The 15,428-nt window shown below is 38.5% G+C and overlaps 2 protein-coding genes across 11 annotated transcripts in view; one reads left to right on the top strand and one right to left on the bottom strand.

Moving 5' to 3' along the window:
- Positions 1-15,428, top strand: part of ATP7A (ATPase copper transporting alpha) — a 173,039-nt gene that overhangs the window by 100,750 nt on the left and 56,861 nt on the right. For all 10 annotated transcript variants that reach the window (XM_064362902.1, XM_012455754.2, XM_012455756.2 and 7 more), the window contains 2 exons: positions 9,842-10,048; positions 13,904-14,067. In XM_064362902.1, coding sequence (XP_064218972.1) covers positions 9,842-10,048; positions 13,904-14,067 — 371 coding nt within the window. The remainder of the gene's footprint in view (positions 1-9,841; positions 10,049-13,903; positions 14,068-15,428) is intronic.
- On the bottom strand, positions 5,861-6,799 carry PGAM4 (phosphoglycerate mutase family member 4). The gene is given in 2 exon segments (XM_021676190.2): positions 5,861-6,195; positions 6,197-6,799. Coding segments are annotated over 2 exon segments (762 nt in total). The 5' UTR covers positions 6,766-6,799; the 3' UTR covers positions 5,861-6,002.

Below are 15,428 nucleotides of genomic sequence, written 5' to 3'. Positions count from 1 at the left end.
GAAATAAGAGAGGACACAAACAGATGGAGAAACATTCCATGTTCATGGTTAGGAAGAATTAATATCGTGAAAATGGCCATACTGCCCAAAGTAATTTACAGATTCAACGCTATCCCCATCAAGCTACCAATGACCTTCCTCACAGATCTGGAAAAAACCACCTTCAACTTCATATGGAACCAAAAGAGAGCCCGCATAGCCAAGTCAATTCTAAGCAAAAAGAACAAAGCGGGAGGCATCACACTACCGGACATCAAACTCTACTACAAGGCTACAGTAATCAAAACAGCATGGTACTGGTACCAAAACAGAGATATAGACCAATGGAACAGAACAGAGGCGTCGGAGGCAACACAACATATCTACAACCACCTGATCTTTGACAAACCCGAAAAAAACAAGCAATGGGGAAAGGATTCCCTGTTCAATAAGTGGTGTTGGGAAAACTGGCTAGCCATATGCAGAAAGCAGAAACTGGACCCCTTCCTGACACCTTACACTAAAATTGACTCCAGATGGATTAAAGACTTAAACATAAGACGTAACACCATAAAAACCCTAGAAGAAAACCTAGGCAAAACCATTCAGGACATAGGCCTAGGCAAGGACTTTATGACCAAAACACAAAAAGCATTGGCAACAAAAGCCAAAATAGACAAATGGGACCTAATCAAACTCCACAGCTTCTGCACGGCAAAAGAAACAGTCATTAGAGTGAATCCGCAACCAACAGAATGGGAAAAAATTTTTGCAGCCTACCCGTCTGACAAAGGGCTGATATCCAGAATTTACAATGAACTAAAACAGATTTACAAGAAAAAAACAAACAAGCCCATTCAAAAATGGGCGAAGGATATGAACAGATACTTTACAAAAGAAGACATACATGAGGCCAACAAACATATGAAAAAATGCTCATCATCACTGGTCATTAGAGAAATGCAAATCAAAACTACATTGAGATACCATCTCACGCCACTTAGAATGGCGATCATTAAAAAATCTGGAGACAACAGATGCTGGAGAGGATGTGGAGAAATAGGAACACTTTTACACTGTTGGTGGAAGTGTAAATTAGTTCAACCATTGTGGAAGACAGTGTGGCGATTCCTCAAGGACCTAGAAATAGAAATTCCATTTGACCCAGCAATCCCATTACTGGACATATATCCAAAGGATTATAAATCGTTCTACTATAAGGACACATGCACACGAATGTTCATTGCAGCACAGTTTACAATAGCAAAGTCCTGGAAACAACCCAAATGCCCATCAATGACAGACTGGACAGGAAAAATGTGGCACATATACACCATGGAATATTATGCAGCCATAAAAAATGAGGAGTTCACGACCTTTGTAGGGACATGGATGAACCTGGAAACCATCATTCTCAGCAAACTGACACAAGAACACAAAATCAAACACCACATGTTCTCACTCATAGGCGGGTGTTGAACAAGGAGAACACATGGACAAGGGGAGCACTATACACGGGGGTCTGTTGGGGGGGAGGGGGAATAGCGGGGCGGTGGGGAGTTGGGGAGGGATAGCATGGGGAGAAATGCCATAGGTGAAGGGGATGGAGGCAGCAAATCATACTGCCACGTATGCACCTATGCAACAACCTTGCATGTTTTTCACATGTACCCCAAAACCTAAAATGCAATTAAAAAAAATAAAAGTTAGTAAGGCATTTTCTCTACTCACAAGACATTGCAGTTTAGCAGGAAAGACCAAAAAAAAAAAAAAAAAAAAAAAAAGAAAGTTTTCATACAGAACACTAGAATGTTAAAGAGCCTCTAATACCAAAAGTCTGAACAAAGTATACGAAATCTATTATTGCAAAAGGAAATAATTATGAAACCAGAAGAAAAATTTAAGTTGGAAATAAGTACAGTTATATCAAGGAGCCATAAAAATGACTAAAATTAGTTTCAGCAAAATTTCGTTTTACCTATCACCACTTAATTTTTTTTTATTTTTATTTTTTGAGAGGAAGTCTTGCTCTGTCGCCCAGGCTAGAGTACAGTGGTGCAATCTCGGCTCACTGCAACCTCCACCTCTCAGGTCCAAGTGATTCTCCTGCCTCAGCCTCCTGAGTAGCTGGGATTACAGGCTCATGCCACCATGCTCAGCTAATTTTTTTTGTGTTTTTAGTAGAGATGGGTTTCACTATGTTGGTCAGGCTGGTCTGGAACTCCTGACCTCAGGTGATCCCCCCGCCTCTGCCTCACAGAGTGCTGGGATTACAGGCATGAGCCACCGCATCTGGCCCAGTTAATTTTTTTTTTTAATTTTCAAAATAACAGTGTTGAAATTATATTGATTCACATTTCACTAAATCGTAATGTTGGGTTATTTCTCAGAGTTTCTATCAGAATACTTTGACATGCATAATGGATTATGCTGTAAATGATGAACACCACATAAATTAGTTTATATTAGTATCACTAAAACAAGTTACTTACATTATAATATTCCTATGCCTCTTATATATAGGAACTCGAATATCATCATCTTATATCACATGTGGTATAAAACTGAAATATTTTTCATGTTCAAATGTGGTATCTGTTATTACAGTAAGCAAGGGCATCATAAATTTTTAGATTGAACTCAAAAACCCAACTTTTTCTATTCATTTGGGTTTATGTTTTTGCAACTTTCATTTTTGCAAGTGTGGTTCACAAACAAGCAGTACCTGGGACTTTGTCATAAGTGAGACTGGCCCACCACAGACCCAGTAAATCAAATTCTACATTTTAATTTTAATGAGCTCTCCAGGTAATTCATTTGCACATTAAAGTTTGAGAACACTGATCTATATAATGTGATTCATTGACCTTTAAAATCTCTAAATTAAATATGTATTAACTTTGTTTACACAAAGGAGTCCAGAAGTTTGATTGAAGGTAATATTAGTCATAATAACGTTTTGATCAACAATGGACCGCATAGACGATGGTGGTCCCATAAAATTATAATGGAGCATATATAGAAACCTCATATAAGGCATTTGATATTGGCATAGCAGATCAAATAGGAGAAATGTTCTATATTCATTAGCTAGGACATTTGGTGTTCCATCTGAAAAAAATACATAAATAAAAATAAACATAGCATCTAGGTTTGAGTAAGTATACTCTGATGGTCACACAGTGATGAAATTGTTTAAAGCATTTTTCAGAACATATTCCCATCATTTAAGTGAGTCATGACTGTATAGTATTATATAATATAATTTAAAATAGTGGTTTTTTTTAGGAGAAAAGGCATATAAATTTATTTGATCATAGTTTTACATGACATGAGAGCCTTCAGAATGAAGACCCAAAGATACAGGAGAAACTGCCCATTTCTGTGCTTAGATTTAACACAATATGGATAGCTAAAATAGCTAGCATTTTATTATTATTATTGGAGACAGAGTCTCACTTTGTTGCCCAGGCTGCAGTGCAATGGTGTGATCTCGGCTCACTGCAAACTCCACCTCCCGAGTTCAAGTGATTCTCCTGCCAAGTCTCTCAAGTTTCTGGGATTACAGGCACGTGCCACCATGCCTGGCTAATTTTTGTATTTTTAGTAGAGACCGGGTTTCGCCATGTTGGCCAGGCTGGTCTTGAACTCTTGATCTCAGGTGATCCACCTGCTTTGGCCTCCCAAAGTGCTGGGATTACAGGTGTGAGCCACCGTGCCCAGCCAAAATAGCTAGCATTTTATAAGGGTTTATGTAACAAATATGAGCAGAGCAAAAGCAACTTTTCAATTACCTTAGGTGATCAAACCAGAAAATGGAATTCAAGAGTACTTGGTCAGTCTCTGGCACCATGTATAGCATCTACCTAGTCCTTAGGAACTATGACTGCAGCACGTTCAGTAACTATTTTTTGAGACCAGCTCTTGCTCTGTTGCCCAGGCTGGAGTGCACTGACACAATCATGGCTCACTGAAGCCTTGACTTCTGGGGCTTAAGCAATCTTCCCACCTCAGCCTCCTGAGTAGCTGGGACTACAGGCATGTACCACCACACCCAGCTAATGCTTTTCTATTTTTTGTAGAGATGGAGTCTAACTATGTTGCCTAGGCTGGTCTCAAACTCCTGGGCTCAAGCAGTCCACCCACCTTGGCCTCCCAAGGTGCTGGGATTATTGGTGCGAACTACCATGCCTGGCCTCAGTAACTTTTAACAATGTCTTTTACATCAACCTACTATTGTTAAGGGCCCCGGGAATCAATTATTCCACAAATGATTATCAGGAGCCAGTTATATGCCCTGCATCTGTTAGGGCTTATAACATATATACTAATGGCCATGATGGGTAGGTAAAAAACCTTGACATAGTGAATGTCACCATAAAAGAATTGATAGAGTTTAACTACAGTGACTCATATTATTGGGACAAAAGGTTGATATGAAATGACTGCATTCTGTGATTCTGCTAGAGATGAATTTGAGATGTCACCAGAATTGTAACTACCCATTTTCAAAGTGTAAGTGTCAGTGCTGATCCAGGTCTCACAGCCTCCTACCTCTGCGACCCATTCTCAGACAGAAGGATGAACACATTTTGCCTTTGTATCATACTAGTCCTAGATGAGCTATAAATCTTAAAAGAAATAGTAAAAGGCCAGGCGCAGTGGCTCATGCCTGTAATCCCAGCACTTTGGGAGGCCGAGGTAGGTGGATCACCTGAGGTTAGGAGTTCAAGACCATCCTGGCCAACATGGTGAAGTCCTGTCTCTACTAAAAATTCAAAAATTAGCCAAGTGTGGTGGTGGGCACCTGTAATCCCAACTACCCAGGAGACTGAGGCAGGAGCAATGCTTGAACCTGGGAGACATAGGTTGCAGTGAGCTGAGATCACGGCATTGCACTCCAGCCTGGGTGACAAGAGCAAGACTCCATCTCCAAAACAAAAAAAGGTAGTGAGAAAAATTGGAGATGCCTTTTATCCTATCTATATCATCATTTCCTTAAAGTAAAAAGATACAATATTTGAAGTAATCACTAATCAATTAAAGCAAACTAAATACTTGATTAAATTCCTTCCTTTTTGTGACTTTTTATTTATTTATTTATTTTTTTATTGCACATCACTCCTTTATTACACTGATCTGGAAAAAGGATTTAGTACAGTTATGCTCAAGGGAACACTGGACCCATGTGGCAGAGCCAAGCAACTAGAACGTGATTCAGAAATCAGTGAGACACTTGGACAGGACCAAGAGGCATTTCACTGCCACAAAACAAGGTGGGGAGGGATTTGGAAACACACAGCAGGAAGCACTCCTGCCCCTCAGAGGTCAAGGAGCTGATCCCATATTGGTATGAGGAATGGTTTATATTCTGATGACCATATGTGGTACTATTTCAACCGCCACAAGAAACCCCAAAAGGGCTATTGTTTTGTACTATTTATATATACTATACTTTCTTTTTTTATATAAAAGTAAATGTAACACCTAAACTAAATTCAGGATTCATCCCAACCTTCGAGAGCCAGCTTCTCTGGGGTCAGGGAGGAAACAGTTGTCACATCACCATGCAGGTTACATTCGTCTGCCACTGGAATGATTAGAGCCCCCAGGCAGTGGCCTGACTGCAGATAAGCAGAGGACTGGCTCCTGGGGGCAGACAGGCTCTCTTGCTTCTCTTCATTGATCACAGCTTAGCATGTTCCTCCCTTCAAGTCCTTAGTAAACAAAGCACTTGCAAAAGCCCATCACTACCTTTCAACTCTCTTGGATAAGGGGAGCCTTTCTACAGCTTGGACTGAGAACCTATGCCCTACAAGTGCAATTCTAACTAGAATGTATGAAGGGAGTGGGTACAGGAGACAAAATGGCTAAAATGAAAATGGGAGCCACCAGTCCCCATCTGCATCTACACCTCAAGATGTCTACAGATGTGGTCAGTGTGACATGTGCAGGAGGGAGGGGTAGAGGGATGCAACAGGCAGGGAGGGTGCTCCTGGGGACAGCAGCCTGCCCGCTGGCCTTCACTTCTTGGCCTTCCCCTGGGCAGCCACAGCTTCCATGGCTTTACGCACAGTCTCTTCATCCCCCAGGAACTGCATGGGCTTGATGGGTTTCAAATTCTTGTCCAATTCATAGACAATGGGAATACCAGTCGGCAAGTTCAGCTCCATGATAGCCTCTTCAGAGAGACCCTCCAGATGCTTGACAATGCCGGAGGCTGTTGCCATGGGCTGCAATCAGTACCCGTTTCCCCTCCTTGATCTGGGGAACTATTTCTTCATTCCAGAAGGGCAGAGCTCTAGCAATCGTGTCCTTCAGACTCTCACAGGAGGGTAACTGATCTTCTGTTAGGTCTGCATACCTGCGATCCTTACTGATGTTGCTGTAGAAAGGATGGTCGGGCTCCATGGGAGGTGGTGGGACATCATAGGAGCGCCTCCATATCTTCACCTGGGCCTCACCATGCTTTGCAGCAGTTTCTGCTTTATTGAGACCAGTTAGACCCCCATAGTGCCGCTCATTGAGGCGCCAAGTCCTCACTACTGGCAGCCACATCTGATCAATGGCATCTAGCACTGTCCAGAGGGTCCGGATCGCTCTCTTCTGCACTGAGGTGAAGCAGATGTCAAACTCATAGCCAGCATCTCGCAGCGCCTGCCCGCCACGCTTCGCCTACTCGTGGCCCGCCGGGCTCAGATCGGCGTCGTACCAGCCGCTGAAGCGGTTCTCCAAGTTCCACGCGCTCTCGCCGTGCCGAATCAGCACGAGTTTGTAGGCGGCCATGGCTGCGGGATGGGGATGCGGCACCGACTGGAGTTCGCAGATTCCGGAGACGACTTTTTATTTTTAACTAATTTCAAACTTACAAAAAACTGCAAGAAATAGAGAATTCCTGTTTACCAATTTCATGCAGATTCCACAGTTAATATTTTACATTGTTTATCATTCTCAACAGATATACATTTATATATACACATACATGTATTTTTTCTGAACTATTTGAGAGTAAGCTGCAGATATGATGTTTATAATTATTTTAAAGCCACTTTAGATTATTTATTTATTCTTAACATTACACCAGAGGCTGAATCTCACATCACTTTTGAGTATCAGATTGGAAATCCTTTCTTGAAAAATTTGAGTCGGTTTGTAATTGTTGCCTCAAGTGCAGGAAAGTCAACTTTCCTTTGAATTTATTTAAAAGTGTAAGTAATGCTGTCACAGCTGGTAGAAAAATTCGTTAAAAGAAGCCAGCCATTTTATTCATTGTTACCTTGTAACACCCTTACTATCTCTGTGGCGGACGGAGAAGCCTTTGGTCTTTTTTTTTTTTTTTTTTTTAATATATATAATTTAGAAGAGAGAAACAGGAGAAGGAGAAAGAAACAGTTAACTCTCACACTGAGTGAGAGAATCCAGAAAGATGGAATCCAGGAGAGGAAAGCAGCTTCCACATTGAGTAGAAGAGAATAGAGAGAGATGGAGTTCAGGAGGGGAAGACAGGCTTCCACCAAGGGAGTGTTCATGGAAGCGGACTCCAGAGGGAAAATCCAGGAGAGAGAAAGATGGCTTCCACGAAGGGAGTGTTCGTGGAAGGGGATCCAAACATGGAGTCCCGCCTTTGCTCTTTTGCTTGCCACACGCACAGAGGTAAAAGACACAATTTTATGGATCTTTGTTTAGAGGTCATGCTAAGGTAGCTAAAAGGGACTACCTCTATGACTTATAATACTGTACTTCCAGAGTGTGAAAATTGCAGCTGGTATTCCAGGTTACCTGTGGTACCTAAAATAATGAGAATGCTCTGGAACAACAGGTAAAGTGATTGGCATAATAAGCTTTTTTTCATTGTCCAAGTTCATAATTAAGCCTCAAGAGTAATTATGAGAGAATGAAGGAACCTTCTGGTTAGATTAAAATAATGGTTTTATTCAAAAACAAAGCAATTTCTTTTTGGCTACTGAACCTCCTTTTTGTTTTTCTTTGTTTTTTAAAAAATGTAACAGCAGTACTATTTGGTAAATTTCACAGTCTGTGTTCTAAATAATGTTCTCACAATCTGAATCAGTATCTTTCTAAAGTGATTCCATTAAGACCAGAGACAGGCTAATTAAGGAACACTTTACCATTCAAAGTGTCCTTTGCTGGGATCATCCAAAATCCAAACCTCAGTGTCATGTGGTATTTCCATGTGACAGACTTGTACATCTACCCCCTGAATCTAAAAATAAAAGTTGAAATTATTTTTTTAAATTATCCTTTGCTATACTCAGACCTAGGCTGGCAGCACTGCCATCACCTGAGAGCTTGGTGGTAATGCAGAATCTCAGATCCCATCTTAGATGTACTGAGTCAGAACCTGCATTTTAACAAGCTCCCCCAGGTGATTGTATATGCATTCAGATTTAAGAGGCATTAATATACTTATTTGAGAAGTCGACATCATTATTCTTGAGGGAAATGGTCAGGCTTTTGTTAAAGTTTTTTTCCAAACATGCTCTTCTTCACATCCTGAAAACCAACTCTTCTGTGCAGGGGTTCTTTTGTGTGTTATCTAAGTAGGCATGAACTGGTGTTTTGTCCAAGGACAAGAATGAACAAATTAGATAGGCTAGTGGGAATTTGCTCTTTTCCTCCTTTTCTCTATAATGGAAGAGAAAATTTTTGGCTTTTTTTTTTCAGATGCAGGGATGTGTTAGAATAATTTCTCCCTTCTTGGAAGGTAATTAATACTGCAGTGGATAACCTAAAACAAAATAGCAGATTTTCAGAGATTTCAAGAGAGCTTCTGGGATGATTTCAGCTTCTACAGTCCATAAAGATTCTATAAATACCGTTGTGCAAAATAGACTTTTTGCTGACTTATTCCTTGCCTCTTCTTCCACTGTCCACAAAGACATTTAAAAATTTAAAGATATTATATATGTATATTAAAAATTCAAATAATAGGGCCAGGCATGGTGGCTTATGCCTGTAATCCCAGCATTTTGGGAGGCCAAAGCGGACGGATCACAAGGTCAAGAGATGGAGACCATCCTGGCCAACATATTGAAACCCCATCTCTACTAAAAATACAAAAATTGTCTGGGCGTGGTGACGCACACCTGTAGTCCCAGCTACTTGGGAAGCAGAGGCAGGAGAATAGCTTGAACCCAGGAGGTGGAGGTTGCAGTGAGCCAAGATTGCATCACTGCACTCCAGCCTCGCGACAGAGCGAGACTCCATCACACACACAAAAAATTCAAACAATGTAGAAGCATAGTTAGAGGAAATTTATTCATCTGTCTGTCATTGTATTCCTGCCTTAACCCTATTCCCCAGAAGTAGCCACTGTTAATAGTTTGGTATGTAACACCCAGCCTTTCTTATGCATGTTCTCATCTATGCATACACTAAAATTAAAAATAGATATGTCAGCACACTGCAATGCTGTTTTGCAAATTGCTTTTTGTTCCACTTAATATATTGTGAATTGCTTTGATGCCAGTATGCCAATTATCAACATGATGGTAAAATTTCATTATAAAAATAAGAACTATCCATTAACAAGCTACTCTCTCTCTCTAAGATTGGGAGTAGAGTTAATGGCTAGAAGAAACAAAGTTTTATTTATTCAGGTAACTCAGATTTTCCTAGAATGGGATGGGAAGTATTGAAATTGGAAGTCAAAAAAAAAAAAAAGAAATTGTAAGTCACTGCAGAAGAAAGTATAGAGATAATGCTAAGGCATAGTAGGAAGTTGCTGGTTTTAAAGGAGTAGATTATCAGTGCCTGGAGTTATGGATTATGATGCAAGACAAGGATGCTTTTGAAGAATGTTCAATACTGCATATGAAAAGAATCTTTCCCTTTCCACCAGACATGAATGAGCCGTTGGTAGTAATAGCTCAGCCTTCATCGGAAACGCTGCTTTTGACTTCAACTAATGAATTTTATACTAAAGGGATGACACCAGTTCAAGACAAGGAGGAAGCAAAGACTTCATCTAAATGTTACATACAAGTCACTGGCATGACTTGCGCTTCTTGTGTAGCAAACATTGAACGGAATTTAAGACGAGAAGAAGGTGAGATACTCTTGAAGCTTGTTATTTTATCTGCTAGTTTGGGAACTCCATCTTTTTTGTTCTTTTACATGTTTGGTAAGTATGTTTATGATTCTTGGTAAGGCCTCATAAAGATTTTCAGTAATGTGTGGGCCAACCCTGATGTCCTGGAAGCCAGTTTTTGTTAGTTATTTTGTTCCCTTAGATAAAGTTTCTATCTTGTTTACCTCATGATCATATTCGTATATGTGTGAAATTTGTAAAAAGATACAGAAGGAAATATACAAGATTACTATTTTTTATGGATCTTCGTTGTGTTGGAGTTTAAGGAACATAAATTTTCTTAAGCTATGCCTAAAACTGACAATTATAATACCTAAGAGTTTCATTATTACTATACCCAGACTAAGCACCAGACCAAAAACAAGTTTGTTTAGAATTATATTGTTCTCTTTGCTTCTGGTAAAAATGTTCACAAGTTACTTAATATTGTATACAAGTATTAATTTTAAGTTGCAAAATCTTAGAAAATCTATACCATAGTTTTTAAAATTCAGTCACACTCAGATGTTTTAGCTTATTAATTTGTACTCATATTTATAGACTTCCCAGTATAACACAGTAGATTTGTTAACCATGAAGATATGTGATGATGGCCAGGCTCAGTGACTCACACCTGTAATCCCAGCACTTTGGGAGGCCAAGACAGACAGATTGCCTGTCTGTCAAGAGTTCAAAACCAACCTGGCCTACCTGGTGAAACCCTATCTCTACTAAAAATACAAAAATTAGCTGGTCTTGGAGGCGCATGCTTAGAATCCCAGCTACTTGGGAGGCTGAGGCAGGAGAATTGCTTGAACCTGGGAGGTAGAAGTTGCAGTGAGCTGAGATCGTGCTAGCCACTGCACTCTAGCTTGTGCCACAGGACAAGACTCCACCCCCCCCCAAAAAAAAAGATATGTGATGAAGTGTCATGAGATCAAAGTCGTAGATTTGGTACTTAGGCTGCCCTAGCCCTAGGTGTCTTAATGATACATATGATTAGTCACAGAGCTGAATAAAGAAGTATGGACTAGTGTAAACTTATCCCCGCTATTAAGAAAATCACTCAAAATGTATGTAGTAATCACATCACCTCATATATTAATATTAAGGGCAGAACATCATTATAACAAAATGTGTAGTATTCAGAGCCATCTTCAGTTCAATATTATCTTGTCTGCATTCTATGATTTCTGCTTCAGTTTAGCCTCCATTATTTCTAACTGGAGTGTACTCAAGGCTAAAGTTTCTATTATTCTTTTTTAGATTAATTAAAAAAAGAAAAGGAGGGAGGTTGCCAAGCAAATGAAAGCAAAAAGAAGCATTCGAGGTTTATATTATTTAATTTAAGAACCAACTATTTTGGGGCAATTCAGAAATAGCTATTTTCATGAGACAAGGAATGTCTATGCCAAATACAATTTTTTTTAAGTCTGTTAAGCTGATTCTTCCAATTACTTCCATATTTTCCCCTTTCCATCCACTTAACCCAGTTAGAAATAACTTTAGCCTACCTGGGGTCATTACATTCACTTTTTTTTAACTAAGTAGTGTTGGTCTTCTCTCAATTTAGTCTGCAATATACATATATATATTTTATAATATGTATCTATAAATATATATTAATATAATATATAAATATATAAAATATATATGTAATATATATTTTGAGACAGGTCTCACTCTGTTGCCCAGGCTGGAGTGCAGTGGTACCATTTCGGCTCACTGCAACCTCTGCCTCCTGGGTTCAAGTGATTTTCCTGCCTTAGCCTCCTGAGTAGCTGCAACTACAGGCATGTGCCACCGCCTGGCTAATTTTTGTATTTTTAGTAGAAACAGAGTTTTACCATGTTGACCAGGCTGGTCTTGAACTCCTGACCTCAAGTGATTCACCCACCTGGACCTCCCAAAGTGCTGGGATTACAGGCATGAGCCACCACACCTGGCCCTATATTATATTTTAAAAAAATAAATAGAGTTCTTATTGTAGTTTGAAGAGTTTTTAAAACTATATGCAATTTAAATAAGTATTGAGCTTATGTTTTTGACATTTGAAAAATCAAATTTTCCCTTCTGTTTCTGTTTGCACATAGATCACATTCAGCTGAAGCAAAAACATTTTTTCCTACTTTCTCTATACCTTTTCTATATTACTGACACTTCGTCATGAACTGATCACTTGAATTGTTTGATAGCAACAAAGCCCAAAATGTAAGCACTTTATGTAGAAAAATTAGATTATATTAGGTATTTTGTTTTTTTTCACTGTGTATATGTTTATTTTTTTAAAATTTTTGTTAGTATATAGTAGGTATATATATTTATAGGGCATATGAGATGTTTTGATACAAACATGCAATGCATAATAATCACATCATGGAAAGGGGGATCCATCCCCTCAAGCATTTATCCTTTGTGTTATAAACAATTCAATTATACTCTGTTATATTTAAATGTATGATTAAATTATAATTGACTATAGTCACACTGTTGTGCTATGACATACTAGGTCTTATTCATTCATTCTTTTTCTTTGTACCCATTAACCATCCCTACTTCCTTTTGCACTCCCCCACTATCTTGTTTACTGATTTAAAGCTATTAAATTAATATTTAATCATTTTTTATCAAACTTCAGACTTGATCTATGGATTATTGATCTCCATTCCCTATCAGATAGCCATCAAATGCCATAGATTCCTAGAAAGAGCTTCTATTTTTGCTCTGTAGAATTAATTTTCTTCCTGCCAATGATAGCAATTGCTGGCCTAGAGAAGTAGAATAGTTGTTAAAAAAGGTTTGCAGTAGTGAACAGCATGAATGCCATAAAATGAACTCCTCTTTTTTTTTTTTTTTGTTAACAAGTTGTGTGGGACTTCTTTTCTAGGAATAAGAGCTTTTTAGATTACTGTGTGCCAGACACTAAAACCTGATAATTTAAATAAATGACTATTATTTGATAACATTATACTGTATATGTTGGTATATTATTGGATTCTTTCCTGCAATTATGATTTCCTAAGTGCATGAGTTCCTTTCTCTCTCTATTTTTTTTTTTTTTTTTTGAGACAGGATCCTACTCTGTCACACATGGTGCATTGCAGTGGCATAAACACAGCTTACTGCAGCCTCGACCTCCCAGGCTCAAGCAATCTTCCCACCTCAGCCTCCTGAATAGCTGAGACCACAGGCATACACCACCATACCCAGCTAATTTTTGAAATTTTTTGTAGAGATAGGGTTTTGCCATATTGCCCAGGCTGGTGTCGAACTCCTGGACTCAAGTGATCCGCCCTCCTTGGCCTCCCAAAGTGCTGGGATTGCAGGCATGAGCCATCATGCCCAGCCAAGTCCCTTTCTCTAGTACTGTGTCTTATTAGCTTCTAAGATACAGTCTCAAGCAAGTGCAAGAGTCTTTATTTTTTAAAAGATATGTATTTAAGTATTTACACATGAAATGATGTGATATCTGGGACTTTCTTCAGCGTAATCTGGGTAGAGGGCAGTGAGTGGAGGGTGTAGGAATATATATGAAATAAGATTAGCCTAGTATTATGAAGCAAGGTGATAGGTACATAAAGTTTATTATCTTCTTATACACACACACACATACATAATAATTGAAAATTTCCATTATAAGAAGTTTAAGAAAAATGAGACTCTTTTACAATAGTTCTAATTATTTGGGGTCAAGACTGGTATAAAAGTTAAATAATAAATTTCTCCAGATTCACTTTAATCCTTTCATACTTGAGAAATGCTAAAAGGTAATTATAATATTACTCTTTTTATAAAGAATGTTATCTGTATTATATTTCTTATCAATGCTTTTAGGAATATATTCCATACTTGTGGCTCTGATGGCTGGCAAGGCAGAAGTAAGGTATAATCCTACTGTTATACAACCGCCAATGATAGCAGAGTTCATCCGAGAGCTTGGATTTGGAGCCACTGTGATAGAAAATGCTGATGAAGGAGATGGTGTTCTGGAACTTGTTGTAAGTAAGAGTTTTTGTGTGATTAATAAAATTTCTAGAAAAAAACTTGGTAAGCGTTCAGAGAAGAGTTGTGAAGATAATTAAAGGTGGGAAAAATAAGATATGATGAAAATCAAGGAAACTGGAAAATGGAAGGATATGGTATGATTTAATAGTAGTCTTCAAGCATGGAATGTAAAAAGATGATTGTTATATCTCTATTAACCAAAAAAGAATTGAGTTTGAATGAACAAATAAAAATTAACTTTTAAAATGTAGTATGATTCCTATTTGGTAGCATGTAATTAAATAAATTCCAGATGCATTAATGACTCAAATTTTATAAAGTCACAAAACCAGGTGTAAGGCATATTGATTTAAAGGGATCACTTTCTCCAACCCAGCAAATCAGCTGCTGGGATTCTTTCCTATGGAAATATCATATAGGACTGGGCACGGTGGCTCACACCTTTGGGAGTAATCCCAGCACTTTGGGAGGCTGAGTCGGGTGGACTCACTTGAGGCCAGGAGTTTGAGACTAGCCTGGCCAACATGGTGAAACCCCATCTCTATGAAAAATACAAAAATTAGTCAGGCATGATGGTGTGCACATGTAGTCCTAGCTACTCAGGAGGCCGAAGCATGAGAATCACTTAAACCCAGGAGACGGAGGTTGCAGTGAGCCGAGATCACACTACTGCACTCCAGCCTGGGTGACAGAATGAGACTTCATGCGGAAAAAACAAACAACAAAAAAGAAATATGCACACCGGGGCTTGTCGGGGGTGGTGGGGAATTGGAGAGGGCTAACATTAGGAGAAATACCTAATGTAGATGACAGGGGGATGGATGCAGAAAACCACCATGGCACGTGTATACGTATGTAACAAACCTGCACATTCTGCACATGTACCTAAGAACTTAAAGTATAATAAAAAAAAGAAATATGAGCATACATGAGATTATATTTATTATATAATTTTAAGAGCAAAAATTTAGAACCAATCTATAAATTATATATAGACATTATAGAATACAATACGGCTGTTAAAAATAGTAAAATAGATCAATAGTAACTGACAAAGATTTCAAGGACATATTATTTACTTAAGCAAAACAAGTTGTAGTGTAATACTTATGGTATAATCCAAAACTACATGTGTGTGTACTTATATAATGTATATGTATATAAACACCTAGAGAAAGGACTAGTGTATACACATGATTAACAGTGTTATCTCAGAAAAGAGTGGGATTGAGAGAGAAGAGCAAAGAGAAACTTCCATCTTTTCAAATTGTTTGAAATTTTTACAGCTAGAATGTATTTAAGTTTTATTTGTATAATTTAGAAAAGTAAAACAAAAAAATTAATCTTGTACCAA

This window comes from Aotus nancymaae, unplaced genomic scaffold, assembly GCF_030222135.1.
Source record: "Aotus nancymaae isolate 86718 unplaced genomic scaffold, 86718_ANA_hifiasm-v0.15.2.pri h1tg000004l, whole genome shotgun sequence".
Lineage (NCBI taxonomy): Eukaryota > Metazoa > Chordata > Mammalia > Primates > Aotidae > Aotus > Aotus nancymaae.
The sequence above is the reverse complement of the archived record's forward strand: the minus strand, read 5'-3'. Positions and strand labels throughout refer to the sequence as shown.